At 44.5% G+C, this 24,915-nt stretch overlaps 2 protein-coding genes across 9 annotated transcripts in view; both read right to left on the bottom strand.

The window, feature by feature from the left end:
• The window catches only part of LOC117350019 (A-kinase anchor protein 8-like), a 72,178-nt gene extending 64,414 nt beyond the window's left edge, over positions 1 to 7,764 (bottom strand). The window contains exon 1 of the mRNA XM_033923890.1: positions 7,623 to 7,764. Coding sequence (XP_033779781.1) covers positions 7,623 to 7,644 — 22 coding nt within the window. The 5' untranslated portion in view covers positions 7,645 to 7,764. The remainder of the gene's footprint in view (positions 1 to 7,622) is intronic.
• A 3,688-nt stretch (positions 7,765 to 11,452) lies between these two features.
• Positions 11,453 to 24,915, bottom strand: part of WIZ (WIZ zinc finger) — a 100,956-nt gene continuing 87,493 nt past the window's right edge. For 6 of the 8 annotated variants that reach the window (XM_033923461.1, XM_033923459.1, XM_033923453.1 and 3 more), the window contains 4 exons: positions 21,495 to 22,064; positions 20,232 to 20,666; positions 18,884 to 19,076; positions 11,453 to 14,057 (listed from right to left, as the gene is read on the bottom strand). In XM_033923461.1, the coding sequence (XP_033779352.1) occupies positions 13,907 to 14,057; positions 18,884 to 19,076; positions 20,232 to 20,666; positions 21,495 to 22,064 (1,349 nt within the window). In that variant the 3' untranslated portion in view covers positions 11,453 to 13,906. The remainder of the gene's footprint in view (positions 14,058 to 18,883; positions 19,077 to 20,231; positions 20,667 to 21,494; positions 22,065 to 24,915) is intronic. The other 2 variants (XM_033923460.1, XM_033923458.1) reach the window with 1 other exon arrangement.

The following is a 24,915-nucleotide window of genomic DNA, read 5'->3' as shown; positions in this document are numbered from 1 at the left end:
GTTTTATGCAGTAACTAGTGAGGACAATTTTCAAGTTTTAAACAGATCCAATTAAAAAAAAAACAACAACAAAACCTTTATGTGGATATTATACATTTGTATCTAGCAGAATCATGAAGCCCAGTGTTTTTCAACCTTTTTACACCCGTGGACCAGCAGAAATAAAAGAATTATTTTGTGAACCAGTAAACTACTAGGACTGAAATTTAAAAACCCCATTTCTGCCCACATCTCCGCGAGCTCGGTCCCCACAAATCATCTGATCCCATCCACATAAGCCTCAGTTATGATTTTATATTGAATGTATTTTATTAAAGTATAAAAAGAAACAATATTATGTACAATTGTCATTTTATAAATACAAATAATACAGAGCAAGGATCAAAAAAACTCCTGTATCCTCTCCCCTTCACTCTCAAGAAAACTGAACAAGCCAAATTATTACAGAATGAAGCCAAACTAAGCAATGTAGTGGGCAAAAGCACAATAGATAAAAATTCAATGCCCGACAATATGATGCATGATCTACTCTTACTAGAGAGCTGGTCTAAGACATGGCAGCTCAGCTTCAATGCCAAAAAATGCAAAGTTATGCACCTGGGTACCCAAAATCCATGCAGGACTTATACCCTTAATGGCGAGATCCTAACAAGAACGGTTGCAGAACGAGACTTAGGGGTGATCGTCGGTGAGGACATGAAGGCTGCCAATCAAGTGGAGCAAGCTTCTTCCAAGGCAAGATAAATCATAGGTTGCATACGCAGGGGTTTAGTCAGCCGTAAGCCTGAAGTCATTATGCCTTTGTATAGATCCATGGTGAGACCGCACCTGGAATACTGTGTGCAATTCTGGAGGCCGCATTACCGTAAGGATGTGCTGAGGCTGGAATCGGTCCAGAGAATGGCCACCCAGATGGTCTCAGGACTGAAGGATCTCCCGTACGAAGAACGGTTAGATAAATTACAGCTATACTCGCTCGAGGAGCGCAAAGAGAGGGGAGACATGATCGAGACGTTTAAGTATCTCACGGGCCGCATCGAGGTGGAAGAAGATATCTTCTTTTTCAAGGGTCCCACGGCAACAAGAGGACAACCGTGGAAAATCAGAGGCGGGAAACTGCACGGTGACACCAGGAAATTTTTTTTCACCTAAAGAGTGGTAGATCGCTGGAATGGTCTTCCACTTCAGGTGATTGAGGCCAGCAGCGTGCCTGATTTTAAGGCCAAATGGGATCGACACGTGGGATCTATTCGCAAAGTAAAGGCAGGGGAGGGTCACTAGGGTGGGCAGACTGGATGGGCCGTGGCCCTTATCTGCCGTCGATTTCTATGTTTCTAATGCTACACAGAAAAATCATGCTAACAAAATACCGCAGTCACACAGGGGAGTGCAACTAGAGCAACTGTCCTCTGGTCAGAGAGAGCCCTAAGCCAGCTGGAAGCTAAAGAAGCACTGCCTGGGCTTTACAGTCTCTAGTTATGTCTAACACCAGCTCTAGCAGGATATATATTTCAAATCTGATATATTCTAATTATTTTTTTCTACCTTTTGTCGTCTCTGGCTTTGCTTTCATCTTCTTTTCACTCTCTTCACTCCAGTGTCTGCCCTCTCTGTCTCTTCAATCCAGCATCTGCCCCTTCCATCCACTGTCTGCCCTCTCCCCCTTCCATATGGTGTCTGTCTTCTTTCTATGCCCCTCTCCATCCAGCCTGTGCCCCCTCTTTCCTTTTCACACGATTCATTCCAGCTTCACTGCTCTCTTCATTTTTATCTCTCCTACACCAGATCTAGCATCATTGTCCCTCTCTGCTTATTTTCTTCCCTTCCAATCATCAATTTCTCATACCTGCCTGTCCCCTTCCCCTCCTGTAATCTCCCTGCCAGCTGTTTCCTTCTTTTTCCTGCTCCCTTCCCACTTCCTCCTGTCCAGCAGTAACTCTCTTCCCTTCCTACCCTCCCAGCATCTCTCCTTCCCTCCAGGTCCAGTAGCAGATGTCCCTTTATTTCCTTTCTCCAGAAGCTTCTCAGACTCCTTACCCTCCTCCTCTCCCAGCAGCTCTCCTTACTTGCCAGCACAGCGATTCAGGAAGGCAGCCTCGGGTCCTTTGTTGGGTCGCGCCGCCTCTGAGGAAAGAGGAAGTTGCAACATCAGAGGCAGCTGCGACTCAGCAAAAGTCCCAAGGCTGCCTTCCTGAATCGCTGCGCTGGTAAGAAGGTGGGCTGCATAGAGAGGGAGAAAGCCACTGTCTGAGGCACCCCATGATCTCTCCGGCACAGCTGAAACTAACTCGATCTTGCCTGCCCTGCGCAGACAGGCAGACATTTCCTGCGGACCGGTGGTTGAAGAACAGTGATGTAGCCAACACACAATGTACAAAAGAGATGGAGGCACACCAGGACTCAGGAAAGTAAAGTAATCTGACCTAAAGACTGACCACTCCAAATAAACAACTGCATTCCCATCACTCAACAAATGGCCAAGATGAACTGAGCTTGACTGGTTCTGATCCCACTAAGTGCTGACATGAAGGAAGCTCCCACAAAAATCTGATGCCATAGAGCTGTGGCCATTAGTTCAAATGGTGGCTTCATCAAACTGGAAAGAACCATATTAAGGTCCCAGACGACAGGCGGAGACTGGAAATTGAGAGAGTAACCCTGACGAATGATGTTGAGGACCCAAAGATCCGATGTTATGAGTTATGTTATTGATGAACAACTGAAGACGGCCTCCAATGGGCTGAGGTAAAGGTTGAGAAATGAGTAGACTGGCTATGCTCCGAAGAAACAGGTCAAAAAGGCTATGTAGCTTTAGGTTGTGCAGCATGTTGTTTTTGCTGTTGTTGGCGGGGTTGCTGCTGCTGCCTTTGTCTGCGAGGTTGAGACTGAGGTGGCTGCAAAGGTCTAGCAGTAAAACGATACTGATAGGAAGACTTGTCTGAAAGGACGAGCAGGTGGAGGCTTTTTCTTGTTCTTAACCAAAAGTATCCCACCTGGTTTCATGAGCTGACAACTTTTGGGTGGTGGTATCTAAAGATTGCCCAAAACATTCATCGCCCAAACAAGGAGCAATGGCCAAACGATCTTGGTGGTTAACATCCAGCTCAGACACCCTAAGCCAAGCTAAGCGCCGCTTAGCCACAGATATGGTTGTAGCTCGAGATGTAAACTCAAAGGTGTCAAAGAGCACACCAAAAACTCTCTGTTGCAGCAAACTAGAAATGTACTGCTGCAAAACAGGAAGCTTACGCACAGGTATTTCTGTAGAGTAGATATTTGCTTGACTAAGCGTTCAAGATAAAAGGAAAAATGGAAAGCATAATTACCGGATTGGTTGGCAAGTGTGGCATTTTGAAATAAACGCTTGCCAAATCGGTCTATGGTCTTACCTTCTTTGCCAGGAGAGGCAGAAGTTTCAAGTTTATTAAGTTTGTTGTACACGCAATGTCAAATACTTCAATGTGTATGACAATAAAAAATTGGGAGACAAAATAAAACAATTTGTACAAGTAAACATACAATGTATGTACACAAATAATTAGCGATACATAAGGGAAGAGGGGTGAACTACAATTTTTAAGGAAAGTAAAAATACATTTAAGGAAAAAACAACATCAGGAGGATTATGAAGAATGTTTACAAATATGGCTAAGCCTAAAAAGAGAATGGGGGAGGTTGTGACCTATACATAAGGTCTGGTTAAAATTAGGTATTTGAGCCTGGGATTAATGACTCAAATGCATCTTTGTACAGGTAATATTTTAATGTGCTTTTAAATTTTTCTAATGAGGTTTCTCCACATAAATAGATTGGTAAACTGTTCCAAAGCTGGGGTGCTATGCATAAACACTAGTCCCTGCAGTTTTTTTTAAGAGTGGACTCCACCAGGAGAGACTCATGAGGGAGCTGAAGCTTGTCAAAGCCAGAATTGCAACCAATCTATAGAGGGAATCAAGCTTACGAGGAGCCCCAGGAACAGTCAAAGGAGTTTCAAGATTTTTATAAGTCTCCCTTAGGCGGCTGTTCATAATCTAGTGCATCCAAAAATGCTTTAGATTTTTTTGAAATCAGCCTCTAAAGGGATAGAAAGTGCCTCTGACATTTCCCTCAAAAATTTGGGAAAAGATGTCTGTTCTGGCTCTTCAGAATCTTCCCAGAGAAACAAGTCCCGCATTGGTGGAAGACGAAGTCGAGAACTGGATGTTGATGGTGCCACATGTTTCATCTTCTTCAATGATTTCCCCGATATCGTCTCAGGAGATGTGTGTGAAGAACGATGTTGAGCTGAATCTGACACCGCACCTGAAAACAAGCCCGCCGACACTGAAGGTTTTTCGTTCTGGTGCCGAGGCAGTAGCCACCGGTTCTACAAAAGTCAATGTCGACAAGAAAGGTTCAGACTGACCGGTGCCGCAAGGGTCGATGCCGATAACAAAGGCTCAGACCGAACCGGCACTGGAGGAGCGGGTGTCGCCATGACAGGGAGTAAAAGTTGCAATTGGACTTGCTCTGAGTAATGTCGGGAGAGGTAGTGAGACAGTTTTGTCGTGCCCCTTGCATACCACAGGAGTGGAAAGAAGGAAGCAGCAAGTCATGTAGGAGGGGGCAGAACAGGAGGGAGCAAGCAAGCGGGCACGCATGCATTGTAATTAGGAGGAAGCAGTTGGGACGTGAGGGGGGCCCAAACGAGGGACACAGGAGGGAATGCATTTTTGAACACAGAAGGCAGGGAAAAGAAGAGAGGAGCAACATTAATGGAAAAAGGACAGATTGGCTGCTTGAGTTGGGGTTTTTTTGTATGGTGTTTTTTTTTTTTTTTTTTTTTGGGGGGGTGTTCTTGTACGAGGCAAGGAAGGAAAGGAAACTGTCTACAGGCCTTTGCTTTTTATAGCAAGCTAGTCAGCTAGTTTTGACGTCCATAACTTGTTGAATAGCATAAAATTGGGAGAGAGGACGGAGGGAGGGAAAGTTATGCTGAGGTGGGGGAGAGAATACAAAGGGAGAATTGGGCATGAGTGTGTCAGTTAGAGGGAAAGAGATGGTGTACACGGGGAGAATTTTTGATCATAGGGAGTGAGGTACAGATGATAGGGAAGAGAAAGATGAGAGGTAGAAATATTGTGGTGGAAAGAGAACAGTGGGACAGATTGAAAGGGATGCAAGAGGGAGGAATGCTGGACATAGTGTGAAGGGAATGGAAGGAGAGATGTGGCATGGTGCTGGAGAGGGGTGATAGAACAGAAGAGAAATGTTAAGCATGGGGCTGGTGGGCAGGCACGAAAGATGAGAAAGGGATAAATGCTGGACCATGTTAGAAGGAACCAATGGACAGCAACAGAAGAATTTACAGAAGATGGGAAAGCGGAAAAAAGAAACTGGGACCAACCTGATGGAAAAATAAGTCTCCAGACAACAAAGGTAAAAAACGGAATTTATTGACTAAAATATGTTAGCTTTGGGAAATGTATATAGCAGATGTCTTTGTATTGTGTTCAAATGAAAAGGAAATGCATTTCTGGTTTTATTTCTACAGTGTTGAAGTATTTGCTGACCCTTGCTGTGGCTGGTGGGGATCCCTAAGCACCACCAGCAGAGGACCTCCTCTAGAGATGGCCAGAACTCCCCTCCACCAAGCACAGCAGTCGCTGGCAGCATCCATGAGCCACTGAGGTGCCAGCATCTGCAAGGCCACTTTATCTCCTTGCCTTCATTCCAGATTTTACATGGAAAGTGAAAATTTTAAGATACTGATTAAAAGTCTGTAGGGAAATGCTTATTTTAGCATTACTTTATTATGTTTGGGGAAAGGGGCATGAGGACAGATGTTGTTGCAATGGCAATCAGAGGGTGGTTTTTTTCCCATAAGAAACATGATGGCAGATAAAGTCCAAATGGCCCCATCCAGTCTGCCCACCTGTAACATCCACCATCTCCTTTTCTCCCTATAGACCTGTGGCCCGCCAGGTACTATTTTGAAGCCCTCGGAATGTTTAGCATAATCACGAAAGTAAAATAAAACAGTTTCTTGATCATGTGTCTCTTTAGCTATAAATTACAATATTATTAAGACTTAACAAAAGGAAAGATTTATGAACTATAAAGAGTTTTACCTCATACAAAATTGTCATTTCTTTAATAAGACATTAACTATTTTCTGAAGCCCTCCAAGTACCTCCAAATCCAAAATGTGGCCCCCCTGCAAAGGGTTTGAGACCACTGGTATAGACTAAGGCTTTGTGGTTATAGAAACCTGATGGCAAATACTGTTCAGGCCAAATGACCCATCCAGTCACCCATCTGCAGCATCTGCACCTCTCCCTAAGACAGGGGTGTCAAAATCCCTCCCCAAGGGCCGCAATCCAATCAGGTTTTCCCAAATGAATATACGAGAACTATTTGCGTGCACTGCTTTCATTGTATGCTAATAGATTTCAAGCATATTCATTGGGGAAATCCTGAAAACCTGACCTGGCTCCAGCTCTGGCGAACCGTAACTGCCTACCCCTGGTATAAACTAAGGCTTTGTGATTATAGAAGCCTGATGGCAAATACTGTAAAGGCCAAATGACCCATCCAGTGGCCCATCTGCAGCATCTGCTCCTCTCCCTAAGACAGGGGTGTCAAAATCCCTCCCCAAGGGCCGCAATCCAGTCAGGTTTTTCCCCAATGAATATACATGAGATCTATTTGCATGCACTGCTTTCATTGTAGGCTAATAGATCTCATGCATATTCACTGGGGAGATCCTGAAAACCCGACTGGATCGCGGCCCTCGAGGAGGGCCTTTGACCCTCCTGCCCTAAGAGAAATCTCCCACCCGTTCTTTGAACTCGAGACACAGCCTTTGTCTAGGGGTGGTTGGTTTTTTTTTTAGTTATTCCACCTCTCTTCTTTCCATTTACGATACAGAGATCACAGTAAGTGTGCACGTCGCCAAAAAGTTCGCGCTTAATGCTTCTTAAAAGGTACCTCCCTTTGTGTGCTGCATTTCGACCCAACGTTGCTTTCACATACCCCCCCCCCACATGCAAATCTCCAAATGTTGTTCGTGCTCTCTGAACATTAACTCGCATTGCCCCCCCCCACCACTAATAAAAAAAGCGGGATGGACTTTTAAACTCTAGTAAACTAACCGCCTGAACACGCCAAAAATACAAGTTGAACATTTTTTTTTGGGGTGTGTTGCTACTGAGCAAAGATGAAATGAGTCCAAATATAAAACGTATCTTCGTATTTTAGTTTTCCGTAGTGAAAGGAGAGGGAGGAGGGACGCGAAATACCGCCACACGTGCGCCGCGTACGACTTGGCGATTTTTCTTCCTCGCTCCCGAAGACAATGAACTCGGGTACGAAGACCCCCCCCCCCCCCAACGGCACCGAAAGCCTTCCCCGCCGAAGAGAACAAGGAAATACCGCCAGCCAACTCTCCAAGTGCCAGGCTGCGTCACACGGAAACAGGCCGCGTCGGCCAGCCCGGGCCTCAGGCGCGCACGGCCCGACAAGGGCAGGGGAGCTAGCGGCGAAGAGACGGGCTAAAAGCCGCCTCCCGGGCGAAACAAGGACGAGAAAGCGACCACGCCGCGAAAAGGTGTGGGAGGGGGGGAAGCGAGGGAGCCACCGACCTGAATAACTGCGACTATCCATGGCGCCTTTCTTCGACGACGAGCGCGCGGCAAACGGACTGGCTTCGCTCCACACACGCGCCTTCCAACCGCCTCCGCAGGAGAGAAGAAAGGCAAAGAATGAGCGGAGGTGAAGCCACGCCCAACATGGCCACTGGTGGGGCGGCGCGTGCCAGGCTATAGGCCCGACGGCCTGCGCGTCAGAGCCCTCCCACGGGCTGAGCGGGAAAGGAGCCGAGGGGAGGGGCGGATCCTGCGAGGATGACGCGGATCTCAGCTGACTTCCTGCCAGCGGCTCGAGCTTCGCGTATGGCAGTTGGAATCCACAAAATGGCCGTAGTCTGTGTAAAGCGTGGTAGTTTTCTTGAAATGGAGATTCTCTGTAGGCAACAGGATGGCCCTAAACAGGGTACCGAGATCATTAATTAAAAAAAAAGCTTTAAAACTGATATAGCACAGAGAAGATGATAAAAAGAATGGGACGATTTCGTTTTAGGAAAGGCTAAAATGGCTAAGGCTCTTCAGCTTGGAGAAGAAATGGCTAGCAGGGGGTAGATGCTCACATTTCCCTGGACATGCCCTCCTTTTCAAGGACACGGCCTGGGATCCGGACAGCTTTTCAAAACCCAGCACTTTGTATGGGTTTTGAAAAGCTTCCCCTCAAAATCAGGTTAGAAAGGGGCATCCCTGCATGTGCGGAATCAACCTGATGACATCACATGCATGTGTGCATGACATCATTGCATTACATCCACACATGCACAGGTGCCATCTGGGGCAGGGTAGAACACAGGCAGACCAGAGCGGAAAATCTGGTAACTGGTTGGGGGGGGGGGGCTGTTAGCTATGACAGGGGTCTATAAAATAATTAGTGGAGTGGAAAGGGAGATGTGAATATAGGTTTTCCAAAAATGCTAGGACTAGGTAGGAAGCATGTAATGAAGTTACCACATATAATAAATTGGAAAAAATAAATCTCTTTACACAAGGTGTAATTAAACTCTGGAATGTGGTGAAATCAGTTAGCTTAGCAGGGTTTAAAAAAGATTTGGATAATTTCCTAAAAGAGAAGTCCATAGGCCATTATTGAGATGGCTTGGGGAAATCCATTGCTACAGCCTCAGCACTCTGACGTTGTGGGTTCAAACCCCATGCTGCTCCTTGTGACCCAGGGCAAGTCACTCTACTGCTCCAGATGCATTAGATAAGACTGCAAACCTGCCAGGACAGATAGGACAAACGCTCGAGTACCTGATTTATAACTTGTTTTGAGTTCTGTTGGGAGGACAGACTAAACAAAAAAAAATCTAATAAACAAAAAAAATAATTCTTAGGCTAATCAGCAGGTATTCTGGAGGCTGCACCTTCAAAAAGATATAAAAAGGATAGAGTCTGTCCAGATGAAGGCTACTAAAATGGTGTGTGGTCTTCAGCATAAGGCCTATGGGGACAGACTTAAAGATCTCAATCTGTATAATTTGGAGGAAAGGCGGGAGAGAGGAGATATAAGAGAAACAATTAAATACTTACTTGGCATAAATGCACATGAATCGAGTCTCTTTCATTTGAAAGGAAGCTCTGGAATGAGAGGGCATAGGATGAAATTAAGAGGTGATAGGCTCAGGAGTAATCTAAAGAAATACTTTTTTACAGAAAGGGTGGTAGATGCAGGGCAGAGGTGGTGGAGACAGAGAGTGTGTCTGATTTCAAGAAAGCATGGGATAGGCAAGTGGGGTCTCTTAGAGAGAGGAAGAGGTAATGGTTAGTACGGATGGGCAGACTGGATGGGCCTTTGGCCTTTTCTGCCATCATGTTTCTTTAAGAGTTGACCTCCGTTGGAAACAAAATATTTGGCATCTACCCCCTCCTTTACTAGCCCAGGGCATAGCGCCAGCAGCAGCTGTAACTGCTCCGACACTCACAGAGAACTACAGTTTCTTCAATAGAACATTTAAAATCAATTCCCATTCAGGATATTTGCGAAGCTGCAACTTGGTCCTCAGTGCATATTTTTACAAAGCACTATTGTCTGGATCAGAGCTTAGCACAAGATGTACGTTTTGGGCAGTCTTGCGGAACTTGTTTGCACTGTAATTGGTTTTTTACCATAACCCATTTCTTTCTTCAAGCTTGGGACTCACCAACAATTGTGCCTGCATATCCCCCGTCTCTGGAGAAAGCAAAGTTGTTTGCCTGTCCATAGACAGCAGGGAAATGCAGCCACACTTGCCCGCCCTCCATCCCATCTCATTCCGTTCACTGCTAGAGACAAAACTGGCAACCTGAGGGGAGGGACTATAGATGTAGGGACTCCTGCACATGCTCAGTAAGCTCAAAGCTTACCTAGCTAGGGGAGAGCAATGGTACACAGGCTCACCAAGTGTGGCTACATTCCCCTGCTGTCTACAGAGAACCCCCGTTACAAGTAAGCAACTGCACTTTATCCAGTCTCCTGGTGGAAGATAACAATAAGGCATTCTGCCTCTTCCTATCATGGGCTAAAACTCACACTTCTGTTAGAAAGATCTCTGAAAAAAAAGTAAAAAGTTGTTTTACTCCTTGGGATCTTGCTAGGTACTTGTGACCTGGGTTGGCCACTGTTAGAAACAGGTTATTGGGCTTGATGGACCTTTGGTTCACCCCAGTATGGCAACTATTTATGTTCTTAAGACTTGACTGTGTAGTCTTTCACCTGATATCTCAGTATCAGAGGACTGAACTCTCCATCTTTGACTAAGTTAACTATTCCCTTTTGTGTTTGATTGATCTTATTGTATCATGGGGCTCATAATCAAAACTTTAAAATGTCCAAAAACCAGCCTAAGTCGGCACTTGGACATCCTAATAGCAAGGACGTCCAAGTGCCTATAATCAAATTCAACTTTCTGGATATGCAGTAGCACTTCCATGCTGCTGTGCGTCCAAAGATCAAAAGGACAAGATGGGAGGTGTATTATAGGCAGGCTTCAACCTGTACATACTGCAGCCATAATCAAAGTTTTCCTAGAGAAAACTTAGACACTGGCAGTTAGACCTGTTCGAGTTGCATGTAAGTTCCACAAAGGTGCCCAAACTGACAAGACGACCACTGAAGGATTTAAGGCATGACTATCCCTTACTCCCTCAGTGGTCACAACCTCCTCCCCACCACCCAAAGAGAAAAAAAAAACACTCCCCAAAACCCATAGGCTTCTCATCAACTGATCGCAACAGAGGAATCCCCATCAACTGAGCTGCCAGGAATCCCCAAAACCAGCTCAGCTGATGGGGGTTCCTCTGCCACGATCAGACAAGGTAATTGGTGGGTACGTCTACAAAATTTGCTTGTGGACATTTTTATTTTTGAAAATGGGCAAAAAAGGTAGACATCCTAAGGACCAAAACTTATACCTAGCTCATTTTCAAAAATAAAAGATAAGACGTTTGGCAGCTTTGAAAATGGACATTTTTCCTGCTGGGTTTGTGGACGTCTTACACAAAACGTCCAACCTCAGACTTGGGCACACTTTTGATTAAGCCCCTCCACGTTTTCTACTTCTTAAACTCCCCCCTTTTACTAAACCGTGATAGTGGTTATTAGTTCAGGGAGTCACATTGAATGCTCCACACTGCTCACGACGCTCATAGGAACTCTATGAGCATCGGAAGCAACGCGGAGCATTCAGCGTGACTCCCTGAACTAATAACCGCTATCACGGTTTAGTAAAAGAGGGGGGGGGGTTTACAGTCCCTTTTTGATCTAATTATATACCACTCATTTATTCTAAGGGCTTTTTAATTTAAAAAAAATAGCTAAATTCCAGGGAAAAAACCCCACTGATGCTCAGGAATGGTTTTCAGAAGAGATTTATTCTAAATTTACATTCATCTAAAGTACAATAACCAACGTATGTTCACTGAAAAAGGTTAAAAGGTGGCAACAATTCTCAAAAGTCCTTTCTCAAATCCCACAGAAAGGGAGAGGGTTGCAGTCATCAAACTTCATAGAGGTAAAAACTATTGTAATGTTCAGACTTTCTACACAAGAAAACTTTAAACAGTTGAAGGAAAACGTGAAGAATTTAATGAGTCTATACATATAAAGCAACAGTGAATGGGGGCTTGAAATTATACAGGACACAATTCTGGCCACTTTCACTACAAATACACATTTTCATTCTCTTTCCTCTCAGCAATAATGAATGTTTTATTTTTGTGTATTTTTTTTTTTAAGACTGTCTCATCGCAGAAACTATATCCTAAAAATCAGATTTATGCAATGGGGCAGAAAGAGGCTTTTGACCAGGAAGCCTACATGGTACAGATATCACCCATTTCAATTGATAGGGGGGAAGAGGAGAACCAGAGAAGTAAGCCATAGGTTACACCCAGATTTCAATTCATCAACAGACTTTCTTCGTGGTTTGTCAGTTTTCCTTCCATGAGATGCCTGTTGCAGAGAGCGCCATTTCTTGAGCCTGTTTTTCTACTCACCACCCCACCAGCCAAAAGATAGCTAAAAAGTTAGGCCTAATGTCTAGACCAAATACATTCAAATATGCCTCATGAAGATTATTCTGAATACCCTGAAGTCGTCAGGCTTGTTATGTGGTGTTGGAAAGAATAGAGCTGGCCACCTCTCTGTTGAAGGAATGTGTACATAGGTTGATGAACCCCTGTGATTTTTAATAGCGGATAAGAGATCACGTAGTTGTAAACAATTAAAAAAAGACCCAGAAGTCATTCACCTGTCAAAAAAAGTCAATACTCAATTAGACAGCAAACAACATTCATGAACAGCTTATTCACCAAGGCTGATTTGATTTTCATCTTAAAGATTATCGTTCACACTTTTTCAACCCAACTTATGAGATCGCTGTAACCCCGTCAAGCTAGCCTTGCTAGAAATTTATCTGCAGTCAAGGGTTGGTGGGCAGTAAGAACCTTGTTTGCTATGAGAATGCAGATGCATTAAGATAGTCCATATAATTATATTACATTTTTCTTCCTGGTATCAGTCACTTAGTTTTAAGCTATTCAGCCATGTTCAGCAGGCTGCGCTTTGCAGGAGGAGGAAAAAAAAAAAAAAAAGCAAACACAACCCACTTTTTTAAAATTAGCAATACTCCACCTAGAAAAACAAGGTGGAAGCTAAGACTGCCCATTACATATAAATAAAAACTAGCTTTTGATGAAGACAAAATGGCAGCACAGGCAAAACTGAGTCCCATTAACCGTCACCTCAGTTTTCATTTCAATTAAGGATGTTCATTTCATTTAAAGGGCAGAAAGTTAGAGGAGGGGTGAGAACACCGCATGTGTTGTCTCTCCCTCTTACCCCTGCCCTTTAACTCCCTCATAAAATAATTACTGAAGCAGAAAGAGGAAGACATGACCTGTTGACTGAACACAGCCAGCCATTCTACAGACTCTCCTGTTGTCTCTGTCCAAGTTAAAATCAATATACATCAAGTCAGATGTCCTATACAGAATTACATTTTCCTTGTTCTCAAAGCAAGCTGTGCTCTCACTCCTTTTTTCTAAAACTGCATCTCTTTTTACCAGCCTATTATAGCAGGCAAGTGCAAAAGGAAACTACAAACCCTACCTTCCATCAATGCAACATCCCGAACTCACTCCCTTCTAAATAAAAACACAAGGATAAAACAAAAAATATTTTTGTTCAAGGCAATCATCTTTGGCCTATATTATATTCAGTTTAATTTTTTTTTTGGGGGAGGGGGGTGAAAGAAAAGCAAAGGAAGGAAAATAAAATAAATGGCTCAGGTGACTCTGTAACATCATGCCTCAGGAGCAAAGCTGTCAATGTTTCAAGACTACCTGACCCCTAGTCTCTTCAACAGGGACCTTTTCAGCAGCAGCTCTGCCACCATGAACATACTTCCATCACTCATGTAAGTGTGCAAGCTTAAACCTAGAACTGTGCATCCCTCTTCCTGTCTATCCCCTTCCCATAAATAGCAGGCCCCATCTCCACCACCCAACTCAATCTGGGCCACAGATTCCTGGGGATGCAGCAGGACCTTGGTAGCAAAATCACACAGTTGTTTGATTAAACACATACATCCACACATCCACACACACACACATTTATATATATATATTTATATATATATATAATTTTCTTTTTATACTGGTTTAAATGTCACTTTGTAACAGTTATTGAGCTGCGCCTTTGGAGCTGGAATAGACGGAGGTGGGAGCAGTTAGAAGGCAAAAGGGGAGGGGGAGGAGGAACAAGTATGAAGTTTGGAATGCTAGTGCTTTGAAAACCCCAAGTGGCGTTACTGAGCCGCAGCCAGTGCGTCCGGCGTCCGGCTTGCCTCACACCGAGGGCTTGCTTTGGAGAAATTCATATCCAGGATGTGCCTTTGGAGGTGTCGCACCCACTCCTCCTGGATAGAGAGGGGACCCTGGAATTCCACATCACAGAATCTAAAAAGGCAAAAAGGAAGAGGGTGAGAGTCAGAAATGGTAGAAGCAGATCACGTTTTCTGAGGTAAGATTTACAGCTCAGTTACATAAACATTTTCATAGAGAGCTTAGATGGAGTACACAATGTTTCCCTGCCTAAATATGCCTATCCATTTCTGAGGCTTGTAAAGTGGAAAATACATACTCTGCTTATTTAAAAAGAAATAAATTATAGATGGTGAAGTCTGAATGTACTTTATATGAAAATTTCCTATGCAGACAGTAGTCAAAGTCTTGCAGTCTGACATCCTGCTCAGCTTATAATTCATCCACTTTCACTGCCTGTACTGTCCAATGCACATCTACTTTCTTTTTCCTATCTTAACAGTGAAAACAAAAAGCCTCCTGGATCCAAATTTTTTTTTTTTTTTAAATTCATAAATGGCTCACTCTGTCCTGCCATAGTAATTCAAGAGGAATCAGCTTCTACTGGGCTACATCCCAAATGACTCAGTCCAATTATTCCAGTGACAATTACTCGTCGGGGCCATGCACCAGGTCTCTTTCTGGAACCCTGCAACGCAAGGTTAAATATGGCAGAGCCAGAGAAACTTAGAAGAACTTGACAAGCTTCATTCTCTATGAAGTAGCGCATTTACAACAAATTGAAGATAGGTGGTGTGTCTCAAGCTCCAGGTCAAGAATTCCCACATGGGAAGCCCCTTTATGACCTACTCATTCCCCTCGGACAACCAGGACACCTCCATGAAAAAGGCTTCAGAACTCACCTTAATTTGCTCTACCAGGAGTTCAAGTCAGCTTAGGAGACTGATTGGGGCACTCATCATGAAGTCTGCTAGGAATCTTGTACCACTGTGGGCCGAAGGCCAAATGTTGCTCTAGGAGCCTAATTCCTGCTGCAGTAGTACAGACCATGCTGCCATCTACTGGAGAGAAAGAATATTAGGCAAGTGCCTCATCTGCACCTCTTCTACAGGAGAGGTGGTCCTTTGTCTCCATCTGCTGGCAGTGGCATAAAACCCATGCATCTGGAATGGTCTAGCAGCAGGAGAAGAAAATGTATTCCAGTGCAATAGGTGAGACATTCTAGACAGACGGGCAATATCCCTAGAGCCACGTGCATCTGCTGGAATCCACTCTGGATTTTTCCTCTTGCCTCTGCAGTACTTCAATGGGCTCTTTAGCTCAACCTACAGTTCTTTCCTTCTGCACGCATGCCTGCAGGAGTGTTTGTTCTGCTCTCTCCATTTTATTCAGTGTGTTTCCGTCCCTTTTTCAGGAATTTTAATGCTTGGAGCATTTTCAGAGCTAAGCCTACTTGAGAACATATACACTTTGGTCTGTAGCTGACAGGCCAATCCCACTGGGTACCTGTTAGCCAGCCTGCATAGTTTTATCCAGAAGCTATCCCTGAAGTGGTCTCACCTCCTGTTAAGCAGGGGTTAAGCGCAGGCTGTTGTCTTGGCAGTGTCTCACAGGGTGCTGGCTGCATCTTCTCACCGCCACCCTTCACATCTATTGGTCCGCAGGGGTGGAGGTACAGTCATGCATAGGAGTGATTGGCAGCTTGAAGATCAGCTTTGCAGAAGCATTCCCAGCATTGAGGCAGTGAATTTCTCATCCAGCTACTATTAGAGAGCTGAAGCAAGCTACAGCACAAATCTTCTGTCAGGTCACAATGAATACAGGCTGTCAGCCTGTGAGATGAATTAGGGGAGGTTGGAAAAAAGGGGTTTTGTGTGTTTCTGAATGTTCCCCCCTCCTGAAAAATCCTAAAATCGCCATTTTTGGAATTTGAAGTGTGAAAAATATTGCAATTTTGGCAAATTTTTTAATGGCGGCCATCTTGGATTTTTAGCAATCTTTTTTTCTAAAGTTCCCTGCTTCTTCAAAACTGCAAATTTTGTCTTGAAACTTGGTGAGATGGAGTCCTTGGGCTCTCCACATGTGGATTCTTGTCAGGATTGCACATATTTAGTGCTTTTAGAGCATCCATGCGCCACATGGCGCAGCTAGGAGAGGCGACAGTGTCCAGCTTAGCCTCTCCCCTGCTGAAGCAGGTGACCAAACACTCAACTAGCCTGGTGGGGCAGCTTTTGGGGCTTGGCACAGCTGGTAGTTCTGTTCGCCCAGCTGCGGACTCTCTACAGCCTAAGAAATGCAAATTTAAGTCATCTAAGGCTGACACTACGCCCCAGGGGCCGGACACTTTTTCAGACTTTATGAAATTTATGGTCTGAGTTTCAGAACCGACGTTCTCCCCCTGAGCAATCCCAATCCGCCTCCACAGCATCTCTTAGTGGTGTTGTGCCTTTGGACATGTCTTTGCCTCAACCTGCTGCTGCTTTGGTGCTGCCTGACACTGATGTGGATGCTTTGCTTGCTGATCCCTTGTTTGCAGGTACAGCACTTCCTGGAGCGGGAGATCAGGGGCTGTGTGCTGGATCTGTGGATCCCTCTGGGGTCTTGGATCCAGGGGGGGGGATCCTTGGATCCTGGGGATGATCCCATGGTCCTGCGCTTATTTAAGTTTGCAGCTCTGCCAGACCTTATTTCTGAGTCTTTGCGGGAGTTGAACTTAGTCACTCAGCCAGCTCTGTCCACTTATTCCTCCTAGCTTTGTGGTGTGCGCTCGCAATCTGCTACCTTTCCCTGGCACCCCGATATGAGCGTTCTAGTCTTGGAACAGTCCGACTCTCCGGAGGGTTCTCTTAAAATTGCTAGAACTATGTCATGCTTGTATCCTCTGGCACAGGAGGGTCAGCCCAAGGTGGATTCTTGGTGACTAAATGTACCTCTCTACCCAGTGAAGGTGGTGTGGATATGCAGGTACTCAGGAAACTCGACTCAGCTGCTTTAGGCACTAAAGCGGCTTCAGCGACATCTTTTGTCATATGCGCCTGTCTTGACAGTGAAGCGGTATATCCTCTCCTCAACTTGTTTTAGCTGAGACAGATTATATGGCTGATGCATTGTATGACCTTATGCGAGTTTTGGCAAAAGTGTCCGTGTACTCCATCTCTGCCCACAGAATGCTCTGGATCAGACAGTGAACTGGAGATTCCAATTCCAAGGCTACTTTGGCTAGACTGCATTTTAAGGGGCAGTTATTGTTTGGCAAAGGTTTGGACAATCTCATGGATTCTGTGATAGACCGTCGCCCTAAGACTCTGCCTGATAGTAGACCCAGACCCTCCAGGGGTTCTGGTTGCTCTAATTTTCGTGTCTCACAGCAATCCCAACCATATGCTAGTGCCACATCGCAGAGGTTTTCACAGAGCTTCTGACAATGGTATGCTGGCTGCAGGAATTCCCAGCCTTTCACCTCCCATTCTGTGCCCTCTCCCAAAAAGGCATAATGACTCCAGGTCAAGGGATGCCCCTCTTCAAATAGGGGGCAGACTTGAGCATTTCTTCACACCTGGTTGCGCATTAAGACCGACCAGTGGGTTTTAGACGTTATTCAGTCAGGCTACAACCTGGAATTTGCCCAGCCTTTGATAGAGTGGTTCGTGGACTCTCCTACAGGTTGCCCAGACAAGGCACTCAAGGTTTAAGCCATCATTCATCGCTTGCTGGATATTCAAGCTATAGAGCCGGTGTTGCCCAACCACTCGGGCTCAGGCAGATACTCTATATACTTTATCGTGCCAAAGAAAGGCTCCGAAGATTGGAAGCCTATTCTGGATCAGCACGGGAATTCGGCTATCAAGGTTCCTCGCTTTTGCACGAGACCGTACATTCGATCACTGCAGCAGTAGCCCCAAGAGAGTTTCTTGCTTCTCTGGATCTCACAGAGGCGTACTTGCATTTTCCCATCTTTCCAGCTCACTGCAGATTTTTGTGATTTCATGTTCTGGAACAGCATTACCAATTTTCGGCTCTGCCTTTTGGGCTGGCAATAGTGCCCCTGACTTCACCAAAGTGTTGCTGGTCATGGCGGCTTACCTGTGGAAGATGGATCTCCAGGTTCACCCTTAGGCTGGTTGATCAGCGCTCCTTCGTTGGCCGAGGGATGGCGCACGGTTGAGCAGGAGCTCCAGGTGCTGGAAGACCTGGGTTGGATTGTCAACTTCAGTCAGAACAATCTGACTGTTTATGTGTTTCAGTTTTCTATGGGAGTAGTTTTTGAGCTCATTTGAAGCCTTTGTTGGCGGTTACCATTATTGTTTGATTTAATCCTTGAGCAGAACAGTTTGCTTTTTAAGCCTGTTGCTTCAGGTGCCTCTACTTCAAGTGTATTGGATAGCTCTCAGTAATTGGGTACTAACTGCAGGTGGAGCTAAAAAGCCCAGTGAAGTACAGCAGAGGCAAGAGGAAAAATCCGGAGTGGATTCCTTCTTAAGATACACGCGGCTATAGGGATATTACCCATTTGTCTAATGCAGTGGTTCCCAAACCTGTCCTGGGGGACCCCCAGCTAGTCAGGTTTTCAAGATATCCCTAATGAATATGCATGAGAGAGATTTGCATATAATGGAAGTGACAGGTATGCAAATCTCTCTTATGCATATTCATTAGGGATATCTTGAAAACCTGACTGGCTGGCAGTCCCCCAGGACAGGTTTGGGAACCACTGGTCTAATGTCTCACCTATCTACTGGAAAAGAGCTTACCAGGGTAAGCACATAATCTCATTTTATTTGACTGATCATCTAATTTTAGTTTATTTAAAAATATTTCTCTCTCTCTCTCTTTAGCCTTAAGCTAAAATGTCTAATGCCGTGCCACCCTAGTACCTAGATGTCCCAGTTTTTTTTGTTAAGTCCAGCACAAACACAGATATTCAAACCTGCACCTTGAAATGCAGGACTGTTGACACAAACCTGCATTTCAGTGTATAGATGTTGCCCACAAACTTCACCAAGGATGTCTGAGGAGGCCTGGGAACAAGAGATGGCACAGGCCGGACCCGTTGAGGGGTTTGCCGCACTTCCTCTATTTTCTGTTGGAAGTCCATGCCTTCGTCATCTCGAGGGGCTGGGGGTGCAGGCAGTTTCATTGGCCGGCGTTCAAATGCTGACAGTTTCAAACAAAAAAGATTTAATTTTACTAAAGGCAACTAAATGTACATGTTGTATAAATTCAAATACAACAGTATAGCATAAAATACAGTGCTAATAAATATAGCATCCTTCAAGTACTTTCCAAGCAGATAAACAACCCTTTAAAATATTCCCCCTCCTCCAATAATCATGTACATCATTTTAACGAATGCCAACCCAATATCCATATTTTAATGTGTCTGTAATTCCTTAGCAAGGAATTTCCAAATACTGGGGGTCATACAAGGCAAAAGCTTACACCCTTGTTCTGTGTAGCGGAGCATCCCAAACCCCTGGCACACTGATAATAAGGAGGCCTGAAAAGAGTAAGAATAATATCCTATTCAGGATATAACAAGAAAGCTCATCCACAAGTTAAGCCAGAGCTAATCCATTTCAAATTTAGTCACAGGTAGTCAATTAAATTTATGTAGGGGAAAGAGAACCAAGCCAAATGAATGTAAACCTTCCACTAGTCTTGTGACATATTAGCTGTAACCTTTAATAGTCTCTTAGAAAATATATGACAGGAGCAAATTGGGAAAATTTGAAAACCTAGAAATTCAGCTTTCCTCATCCAAAGGGCCTCCGTTTTACTGACATTCCGTACCAGTTTAATAGCATGGCCAATGATTACTCCAGCTATTTGTCTGCAATATGGAACATGACCTGATCAATAAGTAACGTAACCCAACCAATAATATCTTATACAATGAAGTCATAAAAATAGTGAAGAGGAAACTGGGAAAATATCACACCTTGAAGGACCCCACATTTTGATATCCAGACAGCAGCAACTTGTCATCATAAACGGATGTCTAGCCTACAAAATAAGGTACTACATGACTGTTTTCCTAAAAAGCTTCTCTAGGCCTCCTCTCCAGTTTTACTTGGAAAGAGGGGCTGAGGAGGTGGAGGGAAACCTGCATTTCTGCTACCTATCCCAAAGCAGAAGGCAGGTGTCTTGGTTTTTTTGTGGGGTGTGGATGGGGGGAACTATGAAGGAAGCCTGCTGGACTCTACTATCCTGCTGTAGTACTACCTTGGGCACTGCATGTAAGCAAGCAAGAACCAATATACCTAACACCTTTCACCCAAGTTCTAATAGCAAACAAGCTTGAATACTTACTGTTTATGTTTTGCCGCTGAAGCTCTTCTGTCTCTGATGGAGTGGCAGGACATACCATGGGGTCATCCTCGGCACTGCCTACGTCCGGACCTTTGTTGACTTCAGTCTGCATAAGCTCTTTCTCTGGGCCCTTGCCCACTGGCACCAAGCTACTTGACTGTTGCGTAGTAACCCGTTTCCCATTAGCATCCGGATCACTGGTGTGCGAGACGCGGCGAAACTTTTTGGTGAAGGGCCGCCCACCCTGGATGTAACTGCGATATGCCCCTGCCTTCTGAGGCCTGTGCTTGATCCACTCACTCAGGGTTTCAATGGGGGAACCGTTCACACACCATTCAGTTACACCAAACTGACGAAGATGGGCACGGGCATGACTGGCCAGAGCTTTGCGGTTCTCAAAGTAAAGGCCACACAGCTCACAGCAGGCCTCACTTGCTGAAGTTAAAAACAATAAATAAACATTACAAACATTCACATATCAGATAGAATTGGAGAAGGGGAACAAAAGGCCCAGCAGCAGCAATGGAAAGAGAAAGGGTACAATCAACAGAAATCTGCAACTCTCTATAGCTTTTTCTTTGCAGAAAAATTAACGTCTTGTTTTATCTAATAAAACAGACATCTTTTTCAGGTCAAACGGCTGCAGGGTCCCTAAGGAGAAATTAAGTCCTTACCTGCTAATTTTCTTTCTTTTAGTCCCTCCAGACCAGCACAGAAACATATTGTTTGTTTTAGCCTGTTGGATCTGGTTAGGAAATTGTTCTGATCTGTCTCACATTAGAGCAGACCCCACAAGGCACTCTAACTGTAGTCTGTGCCGGTATAGGTGGCCAGGAGTACAGTTGAGGCTCCTCTAAACACAGAAAACCTGGGGAGGGACTCGACCCTTTCGGGTGTGGCACCCCTGAGGTTGGTAGGACCCCCCAAGAGGGTCTCCCAAGCTCTATCCAGACAGCAAGAGGGATCAGAAAAATTCCCTAACCAGATCCAACAGGCCCAAATAAACCATCCGTTTCTGTGCTGGTCTGGAGGGATGCTGAAGAATTGAAAATTACAAGATTGTTTTATCCAAAAAAATACAGGTCATGTAAAGCAAAGGCTTTATGTGGGCCCTCCATCACTTCAGGGGGACAGGGCCTTCAGTCAGTGCACACTCTTATTTTATATCCCAAGGTATGGTCATCCAAGTTATTGATATCCCAAGATGCTAGAATCACAGCTCCATGCCTACATCAGACCCCCACCCTTGCCAAGTGTACTTACATGCACTTATCTTCTCTTGGGTGGATTTGGATTTGACCTTGAACTTGAAAGGTAGCTCAGTCTGGATGTATGTCTTCTGCTTTGGCTCGGAGTGCAACATTCTCTCGTCTTGCAGGTGTCGCTTGGTTGCGATGGGTGTCAGGAAGGGGGCCTGTGGCTTGGAAGGGGCAGAGGAAGAAATGTGGAGCTCACGGCTGAGATTGGAAGCAGTAGGGCTGGGTTTTCCTGTCTTGCTTCCAAGAGATGAGACAGGGAATGCTTGAAGAACTTTGCCAGGGGACTTTGGGATGGCTCGCTCCTCTGCTGCCCGTCTCTGCTGCTCCATGTCAGCCACACTGGGTTCCTTTTTGATCGGGCACGGTTTCTTCTTCTTGATTATCTCCCGCAGCGTGTCAATAGGTGAGCCATTTACAGACCACTCTGTCACACCCATTTGGCGTAGATGGGAGCGGGCATGACTGGACAGCCCCTTCCGATTCTCAAAGTACTCACCGCAAAACTCGCAGCGAATATCCCGTGCTGGCTCAGTCCTGGAGGCTGAGGGCGATGAAAAGCGGGAATCAGTGAAGGCTGAGGAGACAAATTAGTCAACAGTGTAAGACACACATACACACATATCCAAAACCTGTTTTCAAAGATGACAACTACAAAGACACAATTGCAGACATCAGGATCCATTTTTACTTTCCAATAAAAGCATGTTTATATACACATTCAACAATCCTCAAACCTAGTCACATTGTAAACAGTATGAGTTCCAATCTTCTTGCATCTTTCAGTCAACCTTCTCTTTATTAAAAAAAATCTATTCTATATGGAGGGGGGGTTGGATTTCTATTAATAATATATATATGAAAAAATCAATAAAAAACTTAAAACAAAAAAAAATAAAAGCTGATTATTTTTTGATAAAAAAAAAAATAATAATATATATATGAATGATAAGATAATATATTCATGTGGTATATTTTTTGTTGTATATGGATGTGGGAGGGGGTGGGAGATATTTCTTTTTGTAGTATAATATGGTAGATTTTATATATATTTTGTTTTATATATAGTTTAATATATGCTGTACACTTGTTGTAAATTATTAAATGAATAAAGAATTAATTAAAAAAAAAAATCTATTCTAATAAAATATTACCCACAGAAGGCACAAAGTTTTAGGGTGAATATCGCTGGTCAAGTTATTGGTTTCTTGGCTGCTTTCCCTAAATCGGTGCTATTCTTCACAAACACACAGCTGATTACCTCCAAGGCCTGTGGCGCAGTGGTTGGATCTACAGCCTCAGCACCCTGGGGTTGTGGGTTCAAACCCCACGCTGCTCCTTGTGACCCTGGGCAAGTCACTTAATCCTCCATAGCCCCAGGTACGTTAGATAGATTGTGAGCCCACCAGGACAGATAGGGAAAATGCTTGAGTACCTGATTGTAAAAACCGCTTAGATAACCTTGATAGGCGGTATATAAAATCCTAATAAACTTGAAACTTAATAAACTTGAAACTTGAAACAAGTCAAGAAGCTATTTATGGGATGCAGACACTTCTAGAAAGCCCTGGAAAAGCTAACAAACCCTTTCCAAGCATTTATGAAGATTGTCATTATCATGCAAGGGTCTCTCTAGTCATCAATTAGACCTTATCAAAGAGATTAGTATAGTATAAAAAAGTATATTAGTATAGTATAAAAAAGTTTTAGACAAGTAGATGGATAAAAATAAAAAATTAAATAAATTTTTCTTGAGAAAGCTATTGCTTATCCCTGGGCAATGAGCAAAAAGGAATAGACCTATTGCTTGGGACTTGGATTGGAAGGTTGCCTGAGGCAGTGGACAAAATGGACATGCTTCCTGCCAAAACCAAGGGAAGAGCCGTCACTAAACTCTCAGCTGAAGCCAAACTCGACCCCGACACTACAGAAATACCGCTTGCAGCCCCAGCCGCAGTGATAAGGGAATCCTCAGCCTCCCCAGCGGTCTGCAACCCCAAATCTGTCAGACTGCCTGCAGATGAGGAAAGCCCAGCGTGGGCCTCAGTAGAGGTCCGGACGTCACCACCGACTCTCAGAGCGGTGTGTAAGTGAAGGGCAGACGGACACGCTGACATCCGAAGCCGGGTCCCCTTCAAGGTGGCCGGAACATTTTGTGCACTTGCCAGCCACATCCACTGCTCAGCGCTCACATAAAACGCACTTGTGCTGCTTTTTTGAAACGTTCATACTTAATGTGCTAAAAACCCACCTACAACAACGCTGTACAAAAACGGCGACCTCAGGACCACTTTATGTTCCTTTTATTTCTTGTATCTTTTTTTTTTTTTTTTAACTTCTCACAGCTAACTAGCTGTCTCAAGAGAACAGATCCCCACAGGCACTCTAAACTCTAGTCTCTGCCAAACAGGTAGCCAAGATGTACATTTGAGGCTCCTCTAAATTTTGCAATTCTGGGGAGGTGGGAGAAATGGGGGGAAGGGACTTGACCTTTCAGAGTGTGGCACCCCCCAAGGTTGGTAGGACCCCCCAAGCTCTGTCCGGACAGCAAAAAGGACAAGAAAGATCCCCTAAATCAAATCCAACAGGCCCAAAACAAGCTTCAGTACATTCTGCACAAAATTACAATTTCTGTTTGCGGCTCTACATGGGGCAGGAGCGTAGGAAGATTACTAGACCACCAGGCTTTAAAAGTAAGGTGTGGAGAGGTCTAGTTCAAAGAGATTTGTGAATAACCAAAGTCGCAAATCCTAAACCCGTGAATATGGAGGGGGACGTGTACTGCCTTTTTGTGAAACTGTGGTCTATCACAAGTCATTGGCACCAATGCGATGACTCATTTTGGGCTGCATACAAAAAAAAAACAAAAAAAAAAAAACAACCCACCAGATAAAAACCTAACAGCTGACCAATCAGCAGAAAAGAATACACCAACAGGGGGAAAACAGTTTGAAAGAATAAAAACAACAAAGAAATATCCAAACGTCTGGTGGGAGTCATCCGAAGAGAATGAAAGTAGTAAAAATTAAGAAGCAGCAGCTGCTCCACTGCTGCCTGGTAACCTCCAGAAGGAAATAGCATCACATCTGCGTATTTAGCAGATAAACATCACACACACATGCGAACATGCCTGTACTCTACTACCAGTAAGCAGCATCAACTTCCATTGTCCAAGACAAAACTTTGGAAGCTCCCGCACTGCGCAGTCGAGCCTAAAGCTGCTCCCCCACCGCCTCCCTGAATCTCTGGAAGCAACCATTTTGTCCAAACTGTCACAAGCAACATGCGACAGAAGAACAAACTAAGCAAGCAAACCTCATGAGTGATTCAACAGCAAAGGCGGAGTGAGATATGACAAAAACTATGGTGCCACTCACACCGATTAGACAAAGCATCATTATTAAAGCATCATTATTAAATACTTACCA

The sequence above is a fragment of the Geotrypetes seraphini genome, chromosome 16, assembly GCF_902459505.1.
Source record: "Geotrypetes seraphini chromosome 16, aGeoSer1.1, whole genome shotgun sequence".
In the NCBI taxonomy this organism is placed as follows: Eukaryota; Metazoa; Chordata; class Amphibia; order Gymnophiona; family Dermophiidae; genus Geotrypetes; species Geotrypetes seraphini.
Note: the sequence above shows the minus strand (reverse complement) of the source record. Positions and strands in the feature narration are given on the sequence as shown.